Here is a 22194-nt window from a genome sequence, read left to right as displayed (position 1 = left end):
TACAGTATCTTATAAACCCTTGAGCTGATTGGAAAAGTACCAGCACCACAGTTGCCCCAGTTTGGTCATCAAACTATAATGACCAAATAGTTTAATTTGGTCAACTTAATGACCAATCACCATCCAACTGTGTCAAAAACAATCACGAATTTTCATAATTATTCTTTATAACCTTCTGTAAGTATCCTTTCTCTATTCTTTAATATAATTTTAGTATAACGTTCTTTAATAGAATAGAATGCAATAATAAATTAACCTCCTAAAAAAACAGAGTCAAACTCTCAATTCCTCCTTCATCCTAAAAACCCCAAAAATATCACAGTCCTCCCTGGTGGAGATTTTATAGTATCTTATGAACCCTTGAGCTGATTGGAGAAGTACCAGCACCACAGACGTGCGTCAGTCCCACTCACTCCTTGGTCTTTTCATCTTGGTCGAACAGGGGATGCAGGGGATGCCAGGGCCACGGCCCCAGACAGTCACCAGCAGTTCTCACCTGCATCCTGCACGTGCACAGCCACCATCCCCGACTCCTCCTGGGCCAGCCGGTACCAGACGCCGTTGGGATGCGCCAGCCACTCCTCCACTCGGCACGAGTAGTTGCCGGTGTCGGCAGCGCCGGCCTGCAGCACCGTCAGCCGGAAAAGCACTGCCGAAAGCCTCTGGAAGCGCAGGCGGCCCTCCCAGCGGCCAGCCTCGGGGCTGAAGATGGCATCAGGGCCCACACTCAGCACCGCTTCCCTCTCCTCCTCCTCCTCTTCCTCCTCCCCCTGCTCCGCGTGGTCGCCCGCCTCCTTGGCCCGCAGGCTGTACCACGTCACTGCAAAGTGGGACTCGGGGCTGGAGCGGGACAGGATGCTGCAGTCCAGAGGGAAGGACTCCTTCTCCTGCACCGTGAGGTTGGCCGTGGCTGTGTCCACCTGCAGGGTGGGATCTGAGATGACAAGATGACAAAAATCAAGAGGTGAGTGCTGAGATATCATCAAAACCACTCTATCTCAACACAAACTGTCATGACTCTGGTGCTGGGAACAATCCAAGCAAAACCCCAATCTTGATGCAGCCTGCCAAGACTCACAGGGACCGCTGAGGCCAACCCTGCAGGCACAGCATCCTCACCTCACCATTCACCATCTGGCACAGGGTCAAACAGGTGCTGGCTGAAAGCACCCTCCTACCCCTGCCCACCCTCACCCCAGCTAAGGGATGAGAGGAGAAAGCTGGGCAGCTCATCCAGACATGCAATGTGTCGGGATACCAAGGTTTGGTGCATGTGCTATTCCTCCCCAGACACTGCTGCACAGAACATTGCACTTCCTGCTTTTTATTTCTCTGAGAGTGCTCAAAGGACTTGAAAATCATTATGACAGAAGAGAAGACCTTTTCCAGCAGCTTGGAAAGTCCTTAGGTAAGAGGTTCCTCCACAGAGATGGTCTCAACACTGATGCAGCAAGGATGCTCCTAAAGTCTTCCTCTTTTTTTTCCTCTAGTGCTTGTTGCAAGGCTAAAGAGATGTTTTTACCTAACTGAGACACAGTGGCCAGAACCCACGATGAGTTGATTAAAGGCTGACTTCAAGAGCAATTAACATTTGGTTTAGTCATCTTGCCAGGGAGCACATACTCCAGGGATGACAATCAGTCTGGATCTAAGCTTCCATTTAAAGATTAAAAAGCCTTTTCCAAAGCTGAGCTGAGCAGGAAGGGCAAGTCAATAACTCACCAAAGAGAGAGGCACTTTCTTCTCCAGTGAGGAGAGCTGGGCAAGCCCTCCCTTGTGCAGACCCTGGGTGTCTCTCAGGAGGGAGCTGCTGTCCCTCAGCTCTCATCAGCCACAGAGCTGCTGTGCCCAGTGGGCTTCTCATGACAGCACCTGCCCAACACTATTTAAATGGTCCCGTGAGGAAAACCTCAATTAAGGCCCGAGCTCTTCAGGCCATAAGCAATATGAGTATTTGCAGTTCACACCTTCCCAAAGAAGACTCCTGAGCAGAAGCAGGAATGAGTTAAGTCATGAAATTTTGGGGACTACGAATGCAAAAAGGAGGAAGGGAAGGAAATGGCTTGTCAAAACTAACACAAAGCCTCCCTCACCTTTAGCGGGTTAAACAGAAAGAGCAGAATTGGTGTCTGAAGGTGCTGAGAGGTTTTTCCCCCCCTTGCTGATGATTATAGCCCTGACAAATGAGGCTGGAGATCCTCACTAATGAGACATGAGTCACAAGCACAGTTAGTCATTTTGTTAAGTACTGACTGCTATGAAACAAAAACAAACAACAACAAAGCACTTCTAGAAAAAAAAAAATCTTCAATTAGTGAACTCCCAACTCCCTCTCTTCTTCCCACTCCACATTCTTCTGCAATTCAAGAGGAGCCTCAGAGATTTTTCCTGCTGTTCATTATCCCCTCCATCAGGGCTGGCAATTACCACACTGGATGGAGAGCTGTACTGACAACCCAGCACGGCACAGGGATTGCCTGGGGAGGTCTGGCTGCTCAAGCCACTTTGGCCAGCAAAAGTTCCCGAGCAAAGATGTGGCTGATAAGAGCTCTGCTGTCCCCTGCTCCTCCTCCACAGTACAAATCTCTGCCAGGAATGACCACTAAAATCTTTCCAGAACCTCATGCTTTTGCCAGCTCTGCTGCACAGCTAAAAGGCTGACACCTTGCTGGAATGGGCAGCCATGAAGCACTGCAGAACATGCAGAGTGGTTGCTTTAGAAGCTGGAAAGTACTCAGAGAAGGAGCACTGTACTGTTATTTGTCCTACGGCCTTTAAGATAGGCATTTAATCTTGAGTCATATGTCTCAAAAACTAGGGAATTGGTATTTTCCAAGGTAAACTGCCTTTGCATCTTATCTGTTGCTAAAACAGGCAAAACTTAGCAGAGTACTCTGGGAATCTGCTTTTAAGGGTTTAGGAGTCCATCAGTGCTGGTCAGTCTTAAGAACCACCTTTTGGGAGCACAGGAGCAGGCAGCTTCACTGAGTCCTAAGTCAAGCAACGTTGGCTGAACAGCAACTCCTTGTGGAGCTCAAGAGGAGGAAGAAATTGTATGATGTCTGGAAACGAGGCTCTGCAGGAAGATTACACAGCTGTAGTTCTCATATGCAGGGAGAAGAGACAAATGTAAAAGCTCAGTTAAAGTTGAAATTAGTCAGTCTTGTGTCAGCACTTTTTAAAAGCTGTTAATAGCAACAAGATGTCTGAAGAAAATGTTGAACTGATACCTGTTGAAGACAGTTACCTATTTAATAGGGATGAAGAAAAAGCAGAGGCATTCAATGTTTTTCTGCCTCAGTCTTTCATAGTACTGATAGACCTTGGGCTGCCCAGTCCCATGAGTCAGAGGACCATGAGTGCAGAAACAGTAACTTTTCCATCCACAGACTCTGGAATTGTGAGGGATCAGCTGTGTCAGTCAAGCATCCACAAGTCCATGGGGCCTGATGGGACTCATCAGGTGTTAGAGCAGAACTCCTCCTGAACATATCCAAGGGTCCTGGGAGTCTGGAAGTGCTTTTTGGCTGGAAGCTGGCCAGTATATATTCCAATTTACAAGAAAGACATGAGGGAAGACACAGGAGACTACAGACCTGTTAGCCTGATCTCAGTTCCTGGAAAAACTATGGAGAAGATTATTCTGGGTACTACTGAAAGACATTCAAAGAACCATGGAGTCATCAACACAGCCAACATGGCTTCACAGAGAAGTCTGGTTAAATAATTTAATATTCTTGTTTCACCTGCTGTGTCAGTGGATGAAGGGAAAGCAGTGGATGCAGTTTTTCAATTTCAGTAAGGCTTTTCATATTGTCCCTCACAGCACCATTCCAGCTGTGGGATGGGGGGTTCATGGTGCACTGGGTGAAGAACTGGCTGAGAGCAGAGTTCAAAGGGACACAGTGAATGGGGCTATTTCTGGCTGGTAACTGGTCACCAGTGCTGCTCCTCAAGGTTCAGTTTTAGGGCCAGTGCTGCTTAATATATTTATCAAAGATCTGGATACAGGAGTTGAATGCACCATTAGCAAATTGCTAACAATACCAGACTGGGAGGTGCTGCTGATTCTCTTGAAGGATAAGAGGCCTGACAAAGTGATCTAGATAGAGTGGAGCTCTGGACTTTAATTAATGGAATTTAACAAGTTGAACTGACTGGTCCAAGTAACACCATGTACAAGTAGAACTAGGAGAGAAGTAGCTAGAGAGCAGCCCTGCAGAAAAGGAACTGGGGGTGCTGGTTGACAGCAAGCTCAGTAAGACTCAGCAGTGTGCCTTCCACTGCCCTCTTCTCATGAAAGGACCTTGCCTCTGAGGCACACACCTGGGAAGCACAGGTAGCTTCTTCCGTCCTATTCTCAATCAAAATGTGTGCAAAATCAGGAGCTTACCCTATTTAATCTGCCAAAAGTGCTGAAGAAAAATAAAGTAAATGATAAAATGCCAAGCCCATCTAGTTGTATTTGCAGAACTTGCTCTACACTCTTTCCAAAAAAGAGTGCAATCAAGAAGACAGAGATAAAGGAATTAGCATGGTCTGTCCTGTGGTCCTGCCCTGTGCCCGGACCCAGTGTCACTGACAGACAGATGGCAATTTGTGTGTGTGCCCTAGAAGGCACAAGGCTGCTCACAGCCCCAGACCCCACTGACCTGGCTGCCTGACGGTGAGGGTGCTGATCCCACTGCCAGACAAATGGTGATTCGTGTGTGCCCCCAGAGGGCACAAGGCTGCTCAGGGCCCCAGACCCCACTGACCTGGCTGCCTGACGGTGAGGGTGCTGATCCCACTGTCACTGCCAGACAGATTTGTGTCTGCCCCAGAGGGCACAAGGCTGCTCAGGGCCCCAGACCCCACTGATCTGGCTGCCTGACAGTGAGGGTGCTGATCCCACTGCCAGACAAATGGTGATTCATGTGTGCCCCCAGAGGGCACAAGGCTGCTCAGGGCCCCAGACCCCACTGATCTGGCTGCCTGACGGTGAGGGTGCTGATCCCAATGTCACTGCCAGACAGATTTGTGTCTGCCCCAGAGGGCACAAGGCTGCTCATGGCCCCAGACCTCACTGACCTGGCTGCCTGACGGTGAGGGTGCTGATCCCGGAGAGCTGCTCGGCGCGCTTGTACCAGCGCTCGCTGGGGTCGAGCAGCCACTCCTCCACGCGGCAGCCGTAGTCGCCGCTGTTGCGCACGGTGCAGTTGTGGATGGAGAGCAGGAACAGGCCCGGGGCCGGGCTCTCCAGGTGCAGCCGGCCCCGCAGGTCGCCCAGCGCCGCCGGCTCCCCGTAGTGCAGCGTGCTCTGCCGGCTCAGCCAGGCCAGCACCTCCCTGTCGGCGCGGCCCGGCCGCCGCACGGACCACTCCACCGCGAGCTGGGATGAGGGGCTGCTGCGGTTCTTCACCAGGCACTCCAGGGTCACCCACTCGTTCTCCAGCACCGTCAGGTTCTTGTGCGTCTGGCTGACCTGCAGGCGGTTATCTGTGGGAAAAGCACGTTAGAAACGCAATGTGACCAAGGGCTGCAAGGGCCCTTTGTCACCCCACAAGCCTTTCCTGCATGGCCACAATCCTGGGGTGTGATGGAAGAAATAAGGAAGTAGAGGAAAAAATGATGGAGAAAAGAAAGGACAAAAAAAATACTAGAGGAGGAGAAAAAAATAGGGTTTGTGTTTTTTAGTGTCTTCTGAAAATCTCAGGCTAGTCACCAACAATGAGCCATTTAGTGCAGGGAATTGGAAACCCACCATCTCCCACCAGGACCTGGGAGGTCTTAAGTGCACAAAGACCTAATGAAGGGAGATCACACCTCACTTTTTTCTTGTTCTCCTCATAGAATGAGGCAGTAGCCTCATCACACCCCAAGCAGTAAGCCCCCTGTCGTGGAAAAAGGAAAAAAACCAGCAAGGTAGAGAACAGACAGCTGATTACAGGGAAGCCCCGCTGCAAAACAAGAAGTGGCATGAGGGCACAGTCACACGCAGTGTTTTGCTGCCTCGGGAATATCCCTGGTTTGCGCTCCTCAACTTCATTGATACACGGGAGGGTGACTGGAAGCAGCTTTTATGCGAAATGACGTGTCCAACTCTCCCAAATCCCTCACAATTCTTTCCAGGGCCAGCCTGGACTTCCCTGGTACTGCTGCTGCAGCAAGCAAGAAGCACTGTACTTCCCAGAGAGAGCTGGGTGATGCAAATGAGGGGACAGTCACAGCCCCCTGTCCCTGACCACCCCTCAGCCATCTTGGGACTCTGCAGACAGAAATGAGGAGCTGGCACTGGGAGCAAGCCATGCCCTGCTGTGCTTCCTGTGTGTGCGACCAGGCAAAGCTGCACTGGGGCCCATATCCAACATCCCTCTCGCACCCTTGTCCACAGAGCTTGTGTCTAGCCAGCCAAACCCAGACAGAGAAAATGCACTAATTATCCTACTCCAGCCCTAATAACCATCTGGCCTGAGGGATTTTATCTTCCAGACACAGGCAGCTGGAGCAAGGACAAGGCAGGCTTCCTCATGAAGTACCAATGCCCTGGACAGTTCCTGCCTCCCTGCCTCTCCCCTCTGTCCCAGCTTGTGGGGGCTAGATTTAGCTCCTCCACCAGCTCACCTTTATCAGTGTCATCCACTGCTCAGAAACCACCCACAGAGCAGATCTCTCCTTTCCTGGCAGCCAGCTCTCCACCTCATTAAACGTTATTCCCATCTCATTTGCAAAGGGAAAAGACACAAGGCTCCCTGTGCCTGCCAGGATCCAGGCACAGAGTAAAATTAAACTGCATGCAAGACAATAAAATTGCTTTCCCAGACAGTCACACACACAGGGGTTCTCTCTCAGTAAGTCACTAGCTAACACTCTTGCTACATGATGCTCTCAAGGATAATGAAACCTGGCTGGATGCAGTGGCCCTGTAGACTATGGGAGATGGACAACCTTAATGTGGGGACACTGAACAGCTCAGGTTGGAGGGAAAACCAGTCAAAGGAGGGAAAACCTTCCTTCCACGCAGGGATGTGCAGGCATGAGGATGCCAGGACAGGGTGGCAATCTCACAGGAGCCAATACCAAGAGGTCCCCACCTGGCTGCTTGACGGTGACCTCGGTGCGGCCCGACACCTCCTCCGCCAGCTTGTACCAGGCGTGGTTGGGGCTGAGCAGCCACTCCTCCACGTGGCAGTAGTAGCTGCCGCTGTCGCGCACCTCGGCCCGCTGCACCGTCAGGCTGAAGAGCCCGCCCGAGGCGGAGCGCTCGAACTGCAGCCGGCCCCGCAGCCCCTCCTCCTCCGCGTAGGTGCCGTACTCGAAGGCTGAGCTGTGCGTGGTCTTCAGGATGAGCTTCCCGTCAGCGTCCGAGGGCTTGTGCACGTACCACAGCACGGCAAAGTGCGAGTCGGGGCTGGTCTGGGACTTCACCGAGCAGTTCAGGAGGATGGGCCGGTTCTCCACCAGGGTGATGCTGCGCTTCGACTTGCTCACCTGCAGCTTGGTCACTGCAAGGGAATGGAGAAGCATGGAGAGAGGTGGGTCATTAACACAGGAAAGTAATTCACCAGATTTGGGGTAGACCAGAGTGCTCTCTTGCTTGGATCCCACATAACTGTAAGACATTACTCAAATATCTTCTTTCAACCCCTATCCACTCCTGGATCCTCCCACTGTGTCCCTCAGCAAGAGAGGCTGCTTTTTCACAGTCTGACCTTTAAAAGACTCTTTTTAATTCATAGTGGTCTGAGGCACCAGACTTAGTAAGATGACTACACCCAAACTCAGTGGTTTTTCTCATGGTGAAATCATACCACTTGTACCTCAGGGCAATGAGCTGTTGACCAGTTCCAGAGAAAACCACTTCTGAGAAAGCAATTAAATGAGACCCCAGTGCTGTCACATGCCAGCCATCTCAGTGAGATGCATCCCATAGACACGCAATAGCCAGGGGAGGAAGTGCAGGCACAACTGGAAAAGGAGAAAGAGCACCAGACTGGAAGGGATCAGCAGGGAGCAAGCTCTGCTCCCCCTGGAGCCAGGAGATCTGGCTCCAAGTCCACCACAAACTGCACAGCCTAGGACAAGCCACAGGCCCATCACCTCTCCTGCCTCCCACACTGTAGCTAAGCAGTCCCATGGTGTTGAAGATGATACAGCAGAATCATTGGCTCTAGTTCCTGTAAGGAGAGACACACAGATTCCCAACTCCCCTCTCCCTGTACAAACACAAGACAGAGCCTCTGCTGCAGTGTGTGCTCACGCTGTGCTGTCACCCCAGCCCTGAGCCAGGGCACTCCTGTTGGCAGGGAGGACACGAGGCGCCCTCCTGTGACACTTGTGCTCGGTGTACCCTAGAGTCCCTGCCAGCCACAGACAGGGGAGAAAGGGAGCTCCCACCGAGCCAGACACACCCCTGTTCCCCTCTGAAAGGGGGAATGCCGCCTTGCTGCTGATGAGCTGCAAATCTCTTAAATAAAACTTGGGTACAAGTGGCACGACGAAAGCGTGGCACCACAGGCACAAACAACTGAAGGCTGCCAGGGGACCTGTGCCCATCCACACCCTGGAAACACATCCCACGCATCCTGTGTTTGTGAGGAAGCAATGTTTCTTCTCTCTCTCACCAAGGCACGGGCTCCTTGCTTTGCATCATGCTTTGCTTCCAGCTTCCCTTGGGCACCAGGGCCTCGGATGCCTGTCGGCACAAGTGATGAGTGACAGTGCCCAGGGAGAGGATGGGCACAAACAACTTCAAATGGGAGGAACTCCCACCACAGCAATGCTTTCTGCGCTATCACATCTGAGATAGGCATCCTGGATCGCATCAGACATTCCCCTGGAGCCTGCATTGCCCCTGGCTTTAATCAGTATGCTAATAAACACTCAGTGCCTGGTGCCTGTGGTATGGCATGCACACACTGGAGGAAGGAAAGGAGGGGAAATGTCCTTGTTTTTCCTCCCTAGGGACTTCAACCTAATGGAAAGAGTCAGTGTCACCCTCTTGCATTTCTGCCATACCCCAGACACATTCCTTCCCCTTTGTTTCACTCCAGGACAACAGCTTTAGCTACACACCCACCCTTCATCCCACCTTTTTGGCTCACCATTTGTCAAGAACAGTTATTTCGAGCATTAATCAATCTTCCAAGTCCCTAGGAGATGAACCAATAAAGGAGAAGGTGGTTCTCAGCAGTTTCCTCTCTCCCCCAGCCCCCTTTCCAAACAGTTTATTTTTAATTGGTACTGGAATATTTTCTGCAACCGTTACTACGGAAACCTTTGTTACTATAGCAACTGTGTATGTTAAGTCAGTAGCCCTATATCTATTAAAATGCAGTATATACACACACACAGTGTGTGGTGGGTTGCTCAATATCAACACACACACACACACAAAGCCAGGGTACACACAGAGCAGAGCTGCTGAGAGGCAAGCACCCCTCCCTCACAGTGCTCTTCCCACATCATGGCACCTCCAGGAGATGAAATGAGGATGGCTGACACTGAATAATTCTAATCTTAGTGTTTGGGGCAACAGACCCACCTTGTACATGACAGATGTATTCCACTGAAGCAGCGAGGGCTTGTTCCCAGACCATAATCACAGTAATTGTCACTGTGTACAAACAGCATGGGCCCCTGAGGTCATCCAAGGACTCTCAGATGGCCCCTCAGCAGCTTTCCCTGCTCCCATGCAACCTTTGGGAAGAAATCTTTTTGAGAGTAATGGGGAAGCAATCTTACTAACTCTGGCAAAAATGAGATCTTAAATTTCACACATACCCCCCCATCCTTCCAAGCCATCCTTGGCAGCCACTGCAGCCAGCAGTCAGGAATTTGCCCACATTTGCACTGAGTCTCTAAGATATTGATGAGGTAGTGCTTCTACAGCTGCTCCCAGCTGGAGCAGCAAGCCCTGGCAGGGAATCACAGGTCTTCTCTTTGCCAGACTATACTCTTGCAGAGGTTCATATAACACTGTGCACAAAGTTTGCTCTCGATTAGAGGTATCAGTGATATGTAATGACATCCCTGCCAATGCACTTTTCATCAGACATGAATTATTTTCCTGAGGGAGGCACACCAGAAGATGCAAGTGCAGGTTCTGTTTCCCTCCCACAGAATTAGAGAGGACATTGTCAGTCTTTTCCAATTCTGTGAATGCCAAATGCTTCCACATCCTGGGGCTGCTTCCTGCATAGTACACAGGCACCCATCTCTTCTTCATTACCTTTTGCAGATCCTACAGGAGTGATTCAGGGCTTTTATGGACCAGAGGCTAAGCTGGAAATCCTGAGACACACAGGATTACCTTGGGGCAGTCCCACCCTCAGGGGAAAGATCCTGGTTAAGACATGGGAAGCTTTGTGGGGTAACTCACACTTCTGCTCTGCCATGGGGCTGACCATCAGCTACTGTTCACAGGTACACAAACAAATCCACAAAGCTCATTTTGCATTTGGGATAAATTATTTAAAAAGCAGAAACTAGATAATATTGAAATTGGTGGTCCAGGGTAATGAGAATAGCACAATACAACACGAGGGAGTCCATCCATCCCTTCCCATAGTGGTGGTAAGCCTATTCCAGTGCAAACTGAGCCTCTCCATGCCACGTGCAGCCTGCCAGGTCAGGTTTAGAGATGTTGCCATGACATGGAAATGGTTGTAGCTGCTGATGCACCAGTGAGGTTGCAAGAAGTCTGACACCCCAGGCACCCAGCCAGTGAAACCTCACCCTACCCACAAGGGGGAAACTCCCTTTCCTGGCTTGAGGATTTGCCTGGGCCGAGAGCCAGGAAAGGGCTTGGCCTTCAAACTCGAGTTGAGCCCTGTGCCCCAGGGGCTGGGGTTTAGGTGAGGCAGGGCTGCTCCAGCCCCATGCCAGGCAGCAGAGGTGGTGGGCACAGCAGTGTGAACAGACACAGTTACCCAGCATTTTCTGCTGGCTGTCAAGAGGCTGATGTTCTCTTAACAGCCTCCCAAACATCTGCTCTGTGAGAGGAACAGGTGCCTGCGTCTAGGTGAAGTTATCGTGCATATCATCTGCAAACCATAATCCTTGTTGCCACAATGTCTCCTGGCTCCCTGGAGAGTGCCAGTAAAGAGGATATTGTACCTTAATGTACTGTAATTGGCCCTACATATGCTATTAAGGCTTTCAATTTACACTGGCAACAAGTCATGGTTAGAAACCTCTTAGTTTTTTTTAATCATTATTTCAAGATGCGGCAGCTTCTGGTCCTCAGAGCTTGCACCTCTGGCTGGGACCTCAGGTCAGACACACTTTACAACCACAGCAAGCTGTGACACAGCCAGATCCTCTACAAGCTGATATGTAGTAGATGTTTTCTCCACACCATCAAGCAGGCTCCTCAAGCTGAGCATGTGGTAAGCACAATTATACAAATATTTGGGGGCAGGGAGAGCAGTCATCAGAGGAGGAGAACAGAGACAGTGATGTGATTCATGGTTTTTCTGCTGACTTGCTGCCTCTTGGCTCCCTCCCCTCTGTTTCCTAATCATCCAGCTGGGGTTACAACACTTACCTTTAGCAAAGCACTTTGCAACCTGTACCTAAAAATGCTGTGATAAGAAGATGCTCCTTCTCAAACACCTTACATCATTTTGCCTTGTAGGCAGCAAGAAAACACAACAGCAGGAGTTTACTTCCCACCTGGGAGCCACAATTACCAAGTCCTGGGAAGGCAATGTTTAAAAGCAGATGAAGATACCATTTCCTCAAAACAGCCCCACACAAAACCCCAGAATGTTGCCCCTGCAGCAAAGGAGGAGGGGGCCATCCACTGAGGAAGGGGCCAGCTCTGCATGAACAGCAGCTGTGGCACAGGAGGGTGGGCAGGAGGATGGCCACCACATCCCAGAGAGTCCCCAGAAAGCCCTGGCACCACAGCAGGGAGGCAGTGTTCCACTTTGGAGGTTGCTGCTCGCTGGGGAGAGTTCCTCCAGAGAACCCTTTTGCTTGGAAAGAACCGATGAAATGTTGCAAAAAGTTTTCTGGGGAAATGTCCTAATTTTAAAAGCCTCCACCGAGATTTCACTGTGCTGAGGTGCGTGTGCAGGGGGAGCAGAAATGAGGCCAGCCCAACCTGAGCCCAGCCCTGGTTTAACACCATACTGTGGGTTTAGCAGGCCAGTCAGGAGAGATTCTTTTCCAGCAGCACAGCCCCATGGTGACTTCTGCAAGGAGCCCGTCTCTCCCCAGTACACTCAGTGTACAGCCCTGAAGGGCACTGGCCACGCCTTTGGCACAAACTCAGCCATCCCCTCAGCCTGTGGTCACATCCTAGAGGTGCTTCATAATGTCCCTCACTAGGGCCTGAAAAGCCTGAATTCCTCCAGGAGGATGTTTGCCTGGGATTCAAGAGACCAGTGTGCAGGTTACTGCCACAGGCTTAGACATGTACTGACATTCAGACCCCTGCCGGCTCTTCTCCCTTCCACAAAGCAGGGCTGAGGAGGCTCCTCCAGCTCCCCAGACACTGCAAGGACTCCTGCTTTAATGACTGAACAGAGTCAAGCAAGTACACGCCAGCCTACTGATTCAGCATGGCGAGAGCCGGGTGACTCACGTTTATTAGGTTAGCTGAAATCAAACCAACCTTCAAAAGGGAAACATGTGCAAGTCCTTTTGGAGAGGAGGCATCAGAAGAAAGGCATTTGCAGAAGGGAAGAAAACAAGATGCTCCTAGGAGGACTGTGCTCATTAAGCTTAACCACAGCACAGAAATCACAGCAAAGTAAAGACAAAGGCTTCCAGCACTGGGGCAGCCTCCCCAGAGAAGGCAGGAACATGGCAGCACAGCTCCCAGCTCAGGCTATTCTCTTTTAACTGAACACAATTCCTCCTGAAACTGGATTAGTGAGGTTGCAAATTGCATTAGCCAACATGGGAGGCTGCTCCTGCAACAGGAGCAGCAGAAAGGGAAATAGCATTAGACTTTGCCTGCCATTATTACTGCCATTATTAACTTGTCACTTTACTGTAGTGTTCCTATAACAATGAATTATTGCCTGCAAACAGGCTGACAAGATTGAATTACTGGGAGAGCAGCTCTGTGGGAAGGAAAGACAGCGTTAACCCTTTCCTGAGGAAGGCTCAGCTTCAGCCCCCTCCCCTGTGGTCAGACAAAAGAGCTGAGCCTATGACTCTCACCACCAAGTGACCTGCATTTCAACGTGTTCAGCAAGTTGCTGTGCAGTCCACAGCCCAGCAGGCAGCCCAGACACTCCCCAGGCTCACAGCAGCTGCTGCTGCAGCAAGACCAGCCGGGTATTTAAGTAGCTGCACACGTCCATGCTGACCATCACCTGTCCAACAGCCCTGCCCAGCACGCAGCCCCAAGCACAGGCACAGGACTGAAGGAAACTGTGCCACTGCAGCCTGGGGAGTGGAGTTTGATGCTCTCAAAATGGTGTCAAAGGGTGCTGTGGCAAAGCAAAACAGGCGCCTCTCCTCAAGCCCTGGATCCCCTTGCTCATCCGCACCCCCACCAGCTCCAGCCCCAAGCCTGATCATCCCAAAGTTCCTACAAGTGGCCCCATGCCCTGCCCCTCCCCAAAAGCAGCACAGTCAGACCGCAGATCCATCTGGGGGAGCAGGTCAAGTCCATCTCTGCATGTGAAGACTGCAGGCAGTGACAAGGACATGTGCTTGGCTAGGGAGCAGCCTGGCAAGGCTATGGAGCAGCTAGCAAACCAGCAGGTAACCAAGTGGGGCCTTGGGGAGGAATGAAGGCACGTGTGACCCAGAAAGGCTTTTTGAAGCCCAGAAGCCATACATCTGCCAGCACATACAGGAAAGGCAAGGATGGAAAAAGCTGGGAAGCTCACAGCCTCCCCGGTCCAGCCAAGGCTAAGGCAGAGACCACCAGCTGGGATGTACCACTGGCCTGGAAAAACAAGGCTTTCCCCAAGAAACAGAAACCATGTCAGTGTAAAGAACAGCAAGAAACAAATGTACCCCCCCGCCAAAGCAAAATGCCTCACAAACCTAAAACCGGAAACTTTCCTGCAAAAGCCTGAAATGCACATAAAAGTTCTGCACCAGAGAGAAGAGGGGAGGGAGGAATAAAAGATTCGCAGCATGAGTTGTGCCTGCTGTCAGAAAACAATATACAGTTCACTGATCACTTGTAAATTAAAATATGGAGATAGGATCACTGGAAGATAAATTCACTACCAAGCTACACTGCAGATAAAGAAATAAAAAAATAACATACAGAGATATTTAATCAACTCCTCGTCAGAAAGATTTCAAACAAAGGAGTGCTCCGTCAATTAGGAAAAAAAAGTAATTAAATGCACTCGAAGAGCAAGTTGTAACACACACAGCAGCACCACACACCAGCTCCCATGCCATGCTGGAGGCTGGATTTCCTGAGATATTTCTTCCCTCACAAAACAACTTGGCAGTTTTGTGCAGTTGCACGCTCAGAGCACAACTGCACCCTGTAGTGCAGGGCTGACTTTCACACACACTGTGTTTGACTTGGCCATTTTCAGCAGCTCCTGCTGAAAATCTGAGTGCTGGGCAGGCAGAGATGAGCTGCCTAGGCTGGTGTGAAGTGTCATTTTCTTGCCACCCAGAGAGCAAGCTCTCCAGACAGACCTCAGGCAGGATCAGGAGATATTTTGGATACTGGCACACCAGCCCTGCCAGTGTCAGGTGCTGCTCTCCATGCAAAGAGAAGTCCCCTGTGAGAAGGACCCAGCTGAATTCATCCAAGCATTAGCTCACTCCACTCACCTTTAACTGCTCCCTTCCACTGGGCTAGCTTTCTGCAGGTGTACTAAACTGAACTGTGGCACAGCAGCACCTGTGCCAGCACAAGGAATGGACAGGACCATGCAGCCAGCAGCCCACACTGGGGATGAGGATCACCTCCTTCTGGGCAGCAAAGTGCAAGGTCAGCTCCACCTGCAGGAGTTGACTTCCCACCTGAGAGCCACTATTACCACATCCTGGGAATGGTAACATTAAATTGCAGCTGAAGGTACCATTTCTCCAAAACTCAGTGCTCATGGATGATGCTCCTTCCATAACTAGTGAGTACAACTACAGCTGGAAGAACAACCCAGTGAAATGAGCCATCTGTCATTTCTGAAGAAATTGTATTCTTGAACTTCTTAAGGAGTAAGGACATATTTCAGCATGATGGGCTACAGATCCGTCACCATCTGAACTCCCTGCTTCTCTGTTAACTGGGACAAGGAACACTACAGTAATTTTCTTTAGCAGCATCCCAAATGCCTATTTAAGAAAATAAGATGGCCTTAAGAGGAAACTTTTATGTAGACATACATATGTTAAAATAAAATAACCTGAGCCACAGGTTCAGCATATTTGCAGCCATTTTGCTGTAAGGAAGCAGATCTCAGGCTCAGTGAACCCAGGAATTCAGTCTTTGACCAATGTCAGAACATGCAGCTTCTCATGCCAGGAGATTCCTCAGGATACAGAGCACAGAAAAATGGTGCAGGTACCATGTACAGAGGTGGATTGCCAAAGGTGATGCTTGGGCATATGGGGAGGGACCCTAGGCTGGGCACTGCTCTGACTGGAGGGCTGAGAGGGCAGCAAGAGCAATATTGTGCTGTTGCAGCACTGAGCCTGCTGGCCCCAAGGCCACTCACCTCACGGACAGCTGGGGCTCCGTGCAGAGACTGGGGCAGGACAAGAGTGGTCAGCACCTGGCTGCAAAGCTGCTCATCACCTCAAATCTCCCTCTCCCTCAAGGGCTGCCCCTGCTGACTCTGCTTTTGAGATCTTCAAGGGCAGGAGGAGGCACAAAGCTTTAGAGCTGGACACCATCTAAGTACTGCTCACAGCAGAGTGTTTTAGTCCAAGAAAAGCAAACAGAGAATCAATGAGAAGCTAAAGTGTGTGGAGAGAGAGAAGCTGTTCAAGACAACATCAAAGAAGGTGCATGTGCACAGACTGCAAACAGGCTGACACCATAGTTTTATACATCCACACTGCAAACAGGAATGGAAAACTGCTCAGGAGATATCAAAGAGAGAAAGCAGAGAGTACTCTGAAACGGAAGTGAAAAATTTGGATCTACAAAGTAACCATGGAGAGAGCTAATCTGAAGAGAGCAGCATAGCCTGGATATGGCCCAGGTCTCCTGGCACTGTCAGTCTTGTCAGGGGGCTGAAAAGAAAGACTGCCTGCCCTAAGATCAGTGGGCATACAAAGAGCAGGCTGAGTCAGGTTAAGGTCCCACTAGGTGCAAGGATGCATTGCCACACTCCTCACCTGTGTGTAATGCATCCAAGATGCTTCATCCATTCCAAGTTCAACTTCTCAGGTCACGCCCCTGGGTGCATTTTCCAGGCTGGAGTCCCAAGAGAAACCTTGAACATAACTGGCTGCAATCAGCTCAACACACCTGGCTCTTACAGAAAAAGCTCTCACAGAAAAAGCTGCAGAGGAGCCAAGCAGCACCACTCCCAGAAGGAAAACAAATGCAGGGAGAGGTGAATCACATCTCTGACCCCACAAGGCCAGTGTCACCATCCCCAGTACAGCATCAGGAATGCAGCAGCACATCCAGCACTAGCTCCCTCCCTGCTGCTTACACCTGAGAGGACAGGGATGTTTAGAGGAGGGAGTGATGGCTAAACATGGCCTGGGATAAATAACTGTACCAAGAGGTGACAGTGGAGAATCTGTCCCAGAGGAGCTGGCAAGTGCAGCAACAGAGCTCCTCAGGGCAAATGGACAGGAGTAGGAGATTACCTGGGGTACAAGGTAGGAGAATCAACCCTACCTCTGCTATCTGCAGAAGAAAAAGGGCTCCAGCTGGGTCACTAATGCAGGTCCATGCAAGGGGACAGCTCTGGGTGATGCAACACTGAGCCCCTTCATTTCATGTGTTCAGTGTGCTGCAAGGAAGGAGCAGCAGCTCTGAGGAGGAACAACAGCTCTTACCCCACTGGCAGTGAAGGGAAAGGAGCAAAACCTCGAGCACACAGGGAAGAGGAGACTGCTCTGTGCCACAGCCACTGCTGCTGAGAAACAGGCCTCTCTGAGCTCTTCCTGAACTCCTTCAGCACTCAAGCAGGAGTACAACCATTTGCCAGATGGAGCAGGCAGCTGTAAAGCAGGGAAGCAGTGCTGTTCCACAGAGCAAAACCACTCTGGGATCAAGCAAGCAGCAAACTTCAGTTTCCAGACTTCACTTCTGTAAGGAAGTTTGCAGCTCATTAACTCTCCTTGCTTAACTTTATTGCTGGATGCTGCCAGAAGCAAGAAGTGTCAGGTTCAAGCAGAGACTTTGTGGCCTTTGAAAAACACTTGTTTGAACCTCCACTCAAGAGTCTGGTTGGTATTCCACTGGCCACCTGTAGTACAAAAGGCATCTTTCACAACCATGCCTGAGAGGATTCCTTAACCACTGAAATTACTAAAAATTACTAAGATGAGATGGAATAAAGGCATTAACAGAAATATCTGAGTTAAGGAAAGTTTCTCACTATACTCCACAAATGTCTTGCTGGAAAGACATTATTTGAAAATCAGTCCTCCTCTCTCAGCATTAAGTGTGCTATAAAGCAGACTCCTCGTGCCCTCCTCATCTTCCCAGCATCCTAAGCCTGCACAGTCACAACCATCCACTGCCTGGCTGCTCACTGAGCCTTCAGAGAGAAGGAGGAACATGAGACTGATCAGTCTCCCTGTGGCTGCCATGGATGGGCTTGGACAAAGAGGTAAGAGTCCTTCATTCTCCACTCGTTAGGTTTCTCTGGCCATTAGTTAGTTTCTGCTAGCCCAGCACAGCCACTCTCTGGTTTCCTGTGGAGAGCAGAAAAGCAGCACAGGGCTCTGCACCCACCTGAATGCAGGGCTTGAGGGAGAGCACAGCTATGGCTCACCCCGCTGCTAAAGTAAGGTTCAGGAAGAAGCCACCTCCAGCTCCTCCAAGGCCAGCCTGACAAGCCTCCATCCCCCACTCCATGATGGTTTCAACTTGACAGCTCCTAATAAACCAAACTTTAAGAAGCAGCCCCTGGAGAGCCTCTGGAAGATAATTAATGCTCTAATGAAGAGCATGACTGCCTTGTTTGCTCGACGGCTCCCAGGTCAATCAATCTGCTGTAGACTGGCTTGCAAAAAAGCAGTGAGGAGCCCAGCACCCCTGGAGTCTGCTCAGTTATCATCCCCTGCCATCCCTCCTCCCATGTTCATTACTGTCAAAATCCCAGCAGCAACAGGACAGATTTATAGAGGCGATTGCAGCTTCTCCCTGAGCGCCTGATCCAGATTTAGTCACGAAGGAACAGGACAGGGGACAACACAAGGATGAAGGGGTGGGGAGCTGCATGAGCATGAAAGGGGTGAGAAGGTGCTCTGAGAGTGGGGGTGTTGTGTGAAAGCCCTGCTTTCTTACTCTGCTGTTGCCAGACACACTCTCCAGCACTCAGACCCCAGGACTTTGCTGAATCACCCCCCCATCTGTGCTGCAGGGGAATGATAAGTGCAGTAACACACACAGTGACAACGGCAATTTAATACACCAGCACAAATCTGCCCCAAGCCTCCTTGCCAAAATAGAGAGCACTCTGCAGACACCCAAGCCTGCCCAGACTGCAGCACAGCCCCTGTTGTACACTGTCTGCTGCCCTTGTCTGAGTTCTGCAGACCACATGGACAGGCACTGCTCCCAGACAGTGCCTGCTGTCTCATCCCTGGACACCTGGCAGGGAGAAGCAAGACCCAAGGAGGAGATGGGAACAGAGCCTGCCTGACAGCCCTTGGGTCTTCCCCTTGACCTGTCTGAAGCTATCTACCACCTTCCTCCCTCAGGCAGGACCCGAGTGCTGTGTCCCCTTTGTGCTGTGCAAGAAAGGGGGCAGGGAACAGTGAGGTCAGCTGGCATCTCAGTGAGCACTGAGAGCTCAGCCTGAAACCAAACGTTTCCAGGGTCACTTGGGTTCAAAAGGAACCCCCTGCTTCCCCTAAAAGGTACCTCTGCTTCCCCTAAAACCCAAGGAAACTCTAAGTGCCAGGGAGCCACCACACATGTCCTCTCCAAGGACAGGACACAGCTAATCCTGATGGATCGCTCAAATATCAGCCCACTAAGCCTTCCATGCTGGATGCTGTTCTCAGCCTGGAAAGGGGCAAGGCAAAGGGCAAAGCAATGTCTCCAGATGGGAAAATGGTGGTGAACCCTCAGGGGAAAGGGATTATGGCCTTGGGGATGACAGACCCAGGTTTTCAGACCCAGACCAGATACCACAGCAGAAGGAGAGCCCCAAACACAAATTACATCTCCACTCCTGCACATGGGGACCACTTCTAGTTCACACTGACTACTGTGCATGGTCTCCTGCCAGCTTTGGTTTCAGAAAGCAGCTGGTGTGAACTTATTATTCTTCCCCTTCTGCTGCAAGAAGAGCTCACCAAGAAAGAAACAACAGGTTCTCTGAGAGAACCAGAGCAGTCCCTGGTCTGACTGCCAACATTTCATTCATGGAGAACATCAACCACCTGCTCCAGGAGGCTGCCTGGGACACAGTAACAAAACACAGAGAGGGTGTAGCCATGGTGCTGGGAGCGCTCTGAGGAGCCCCTCTTCTCTTTCATCCCCACTTGTGAGCCATAAAGCCTCAAACAGTATGCAAGGCTCACTGAACTGACAGCTATGATTTATTTTGGAGTCATTTGCTGAGCAGCTGGGAGACAGGGAGAGGTGAAACCATGGAGACTTGGACAACTTGTTCTGTTAAGGCATCACTTGAGTGTTACTGCTGCCAGAGCATGGTTTAACTGAGCTGCCTGCCACCCTGAGCTGTGACACCACAGGCTCTCTTCCTGAAGCTGTCATCAAGGATTTCTCTTTCCCTCTCTGTCTCACACACAGATAGGCATGCATGGGGCTGTGAAGAAGCATGTTACTCCTGGGACCACATCCATTCACCACTGCTTCCTAAGGAAGTAAGCTAAAATGACGAACATCACCAACTCGACCTTGCAAGCAGTAAAACATGTATTACAAGGCAGCATAATCAAGATAAATGGAGAAGATTAAACTGGAGATGAGGGCAAGGGAGAGAGAGGGAAGAAAAATGATGGAGGGCTCATGAGGTGGCTCAAGCTCATAGCATCCCCCGAGTTGTCTAAAGACAGGGCTGGGGAAGGTGGAACAGGGATACTGATGGGAAAAACACAAAGTCCAACCAGCAGAGACCCTAGGAAGGAGTCCTTCTGCACAGGAACATAAAAGGAGAACTCACATGCACCAAGGACCTGAGCAAACAGTCTTGAAGGTGTTAAAAGCCTCACTCCAGACACCAACTCCATCCCTAAGGCCAAGACAGCCATACACAATTCAGCTCAGCAACAGCCCACAGCTACCATGGCCACATAAGTTTGCACCTTCCATGCACAATAGGGACACCACCAATATGTCAGTGACAAGGCCTACAGAAGGCCCCTCACTCACTCCAGTACAGGGACAACACCTTGTAGGTTTTTGGACTGCCCCTGCCATGCCAGGCGCCTGTTGCTTATCTATTGCACACTCTGTGTGGGCACCCATGGCTGTGGAGACTTTCAGCCAAAAGGGCTCAATTTCTGGTGAGGATGAAAATCAGGCTCTTTGATCACCATCTGTTTTTGAAGGTGCCTCCAGCATAGTGAGAGATGCACCCAGTTATTGGACCAGAGCAGCAGCACCCACCTATGGTGCATGGGCAGCTTTGGTGGCAACACATCTCTCTCTTTGATCCTGTTTGCCCCATTCTTCTCCTCTCTTTTACGAGTCTGCCCTGATAAATGGAGGTGGCACAGAGTTAAAACCACCTGTACCTTCGAATTTAGCCCTTGGAAAAACAATTACCAACTTTATATGAGGATGCACAATCCAGGAAAGTTTAAGTAGAATGAAAGTTAGTTTGTTACAAGATAGAAAAGCAGAATTTTGAGTTTTTAGAATGGGAGTTCAGAAGCCAAGATGGAGGGATTTGGGTGTGCCTTGTCCTTCTTCTTTCTTCTTCTTAGCCTCACCTTCTGAGTGATGGTGGCACATTTGGATTGGTTTAGAGTAGAAACACACTGTCTAACATAGATGATAGGTATTGGAAAATTATTGTAAATAATGTATACGTAGTTTTTAGTAGAAAAAGATAAAACTGCCTCTGAAGTGGTCAGTGTGCCTCAACCTGACCTGCCAGACAAACCTCAGCGGGTTGGAGAAAGAATGTATTAGCTAACAGCAAATAAACAACATTGAGAACAAGAATAGAAGAACCCTGACTCCTTTGGCTGCCGGGCTGGGAAAAGAGACTCTCTAACACATTCCAGGGTGATCCTGACCACAGAGACTCTGAGAATACCCCATCCCTCATCCCCCCTCCACACACCCTCAGCACTCACCTGGCCGCAGGACCCTGATTTCCAGCAGGTTGGAGGTCCTGTCCGCCAGCCTAGTCCAGCTGCTGTTGTAGTTCTTCCTCCACAGCTCGGCCACGCACTGGTACTTGCCGGCCTCGGTGTCGCTGGCCCGGCTGATGCTCAGGCGCACGTTGTTGCTGGACTCGGCCTTCTCGATGGCGGTGCGCGTGCGGAAGGCCGCGGCCCTGTCGCCCCACTGGACGCCGCCGTCGCGCGTGAAGGTGACCAGGTCGTGGAACTCGGTGCTGCCCGCCGGCTGGAAGCGCCACGTCACCGACACCGGCACCCAGGACGGGTAGTGGGGCTTGATGATGCACTGCAGGTCGAAGGACTCGTTGTAGGTGACGCCCGGGGTGCGGGAGATGGCGGTGACGGCAAACCCGGCCTCTGTGGGAAGAGAGGAGAGGGCTTTGAGACACACGTGCCTGAGGGGGCCCTGCTGTCAGCATGCAAAAGCCAGCGTGGTCATCCAGCGGTGTGATCAGCCACGCGAGTTGTGTCAGCTCCTCATTTGCTATGGCCAAGTGAGGTGAAAAGCAGAGGCAAAAACACACAAGTGGTGACGCCCTGAGCAGCAGTGACGGCCTGAGTGAGCATGGGCTGCAGCCATAGCAGGATTGCCCTCAATTTCTGCCCAGAGGAGTGAGATCCCCTGAGACACAGCCTCTGCAGGCTGCCAAACCCTGTATGGAAATGCAGCAGCACAATGGCAAGGGAGAGCACCTTATGGCAGAGTAGCTACTCAGCAGCAGCCCCCTGTGATTCACATCCACCTCTTGGGCAGGGGGTCCA

At 50.8% G+C, this 22194-nt stretch overlaps 1 protein-coding gene across 1 annotated transcript in view; it reads right to left on the bottom strand.

The window, feature by feature from the left end:
- Window positions 1-22194, bottom strand: part of IGSF3 (immunoglobulin superfamily member 3) — a 93501-nt gene that overhangs the window by 3513 nt on the left and 67794 nt on the right. Inside the window, exons 6-9 of the mRNA XM_059466219.1 lie at window positions 21385-21789; window positions 7074-7484; window positions 5071-5478; window positions 497-934 (exon numbers count right to left, since the gene is read on the bottom strand). Coding sequence (XP_059322202.1) covers window positions 497-934; window positions 5071-5478; window positions 7074-7484; window positions 21385-21789 — 1662 coding nt within the window. The remainder of the gene's footprint in view (window positions 1-496; window positions 935-5070; window positions 5479-7073; window positions 7485-21384; window positions 21790-22194) is intronic.

This window comes from Ammospiza nelsoni, chromosome 2 (genome assembly GCF_027579445.1).
Source record: "Ammospiza nelsoni isolate bAmmNel1 chromosome 2, bAmmNel1.pri, whole genome shotgun sequence".
Taxonomy (NCBI): Eukaryota; Metazoa; Chordata; class Aves; order Passeriformes; family Passerellidae; genus Ammospiza; species Ammospiza nelsoni.
Note: the sequence above shows the minus strand (reverse complement) of the source record. Positions and strands in the feature narration are given on the sequence as shown.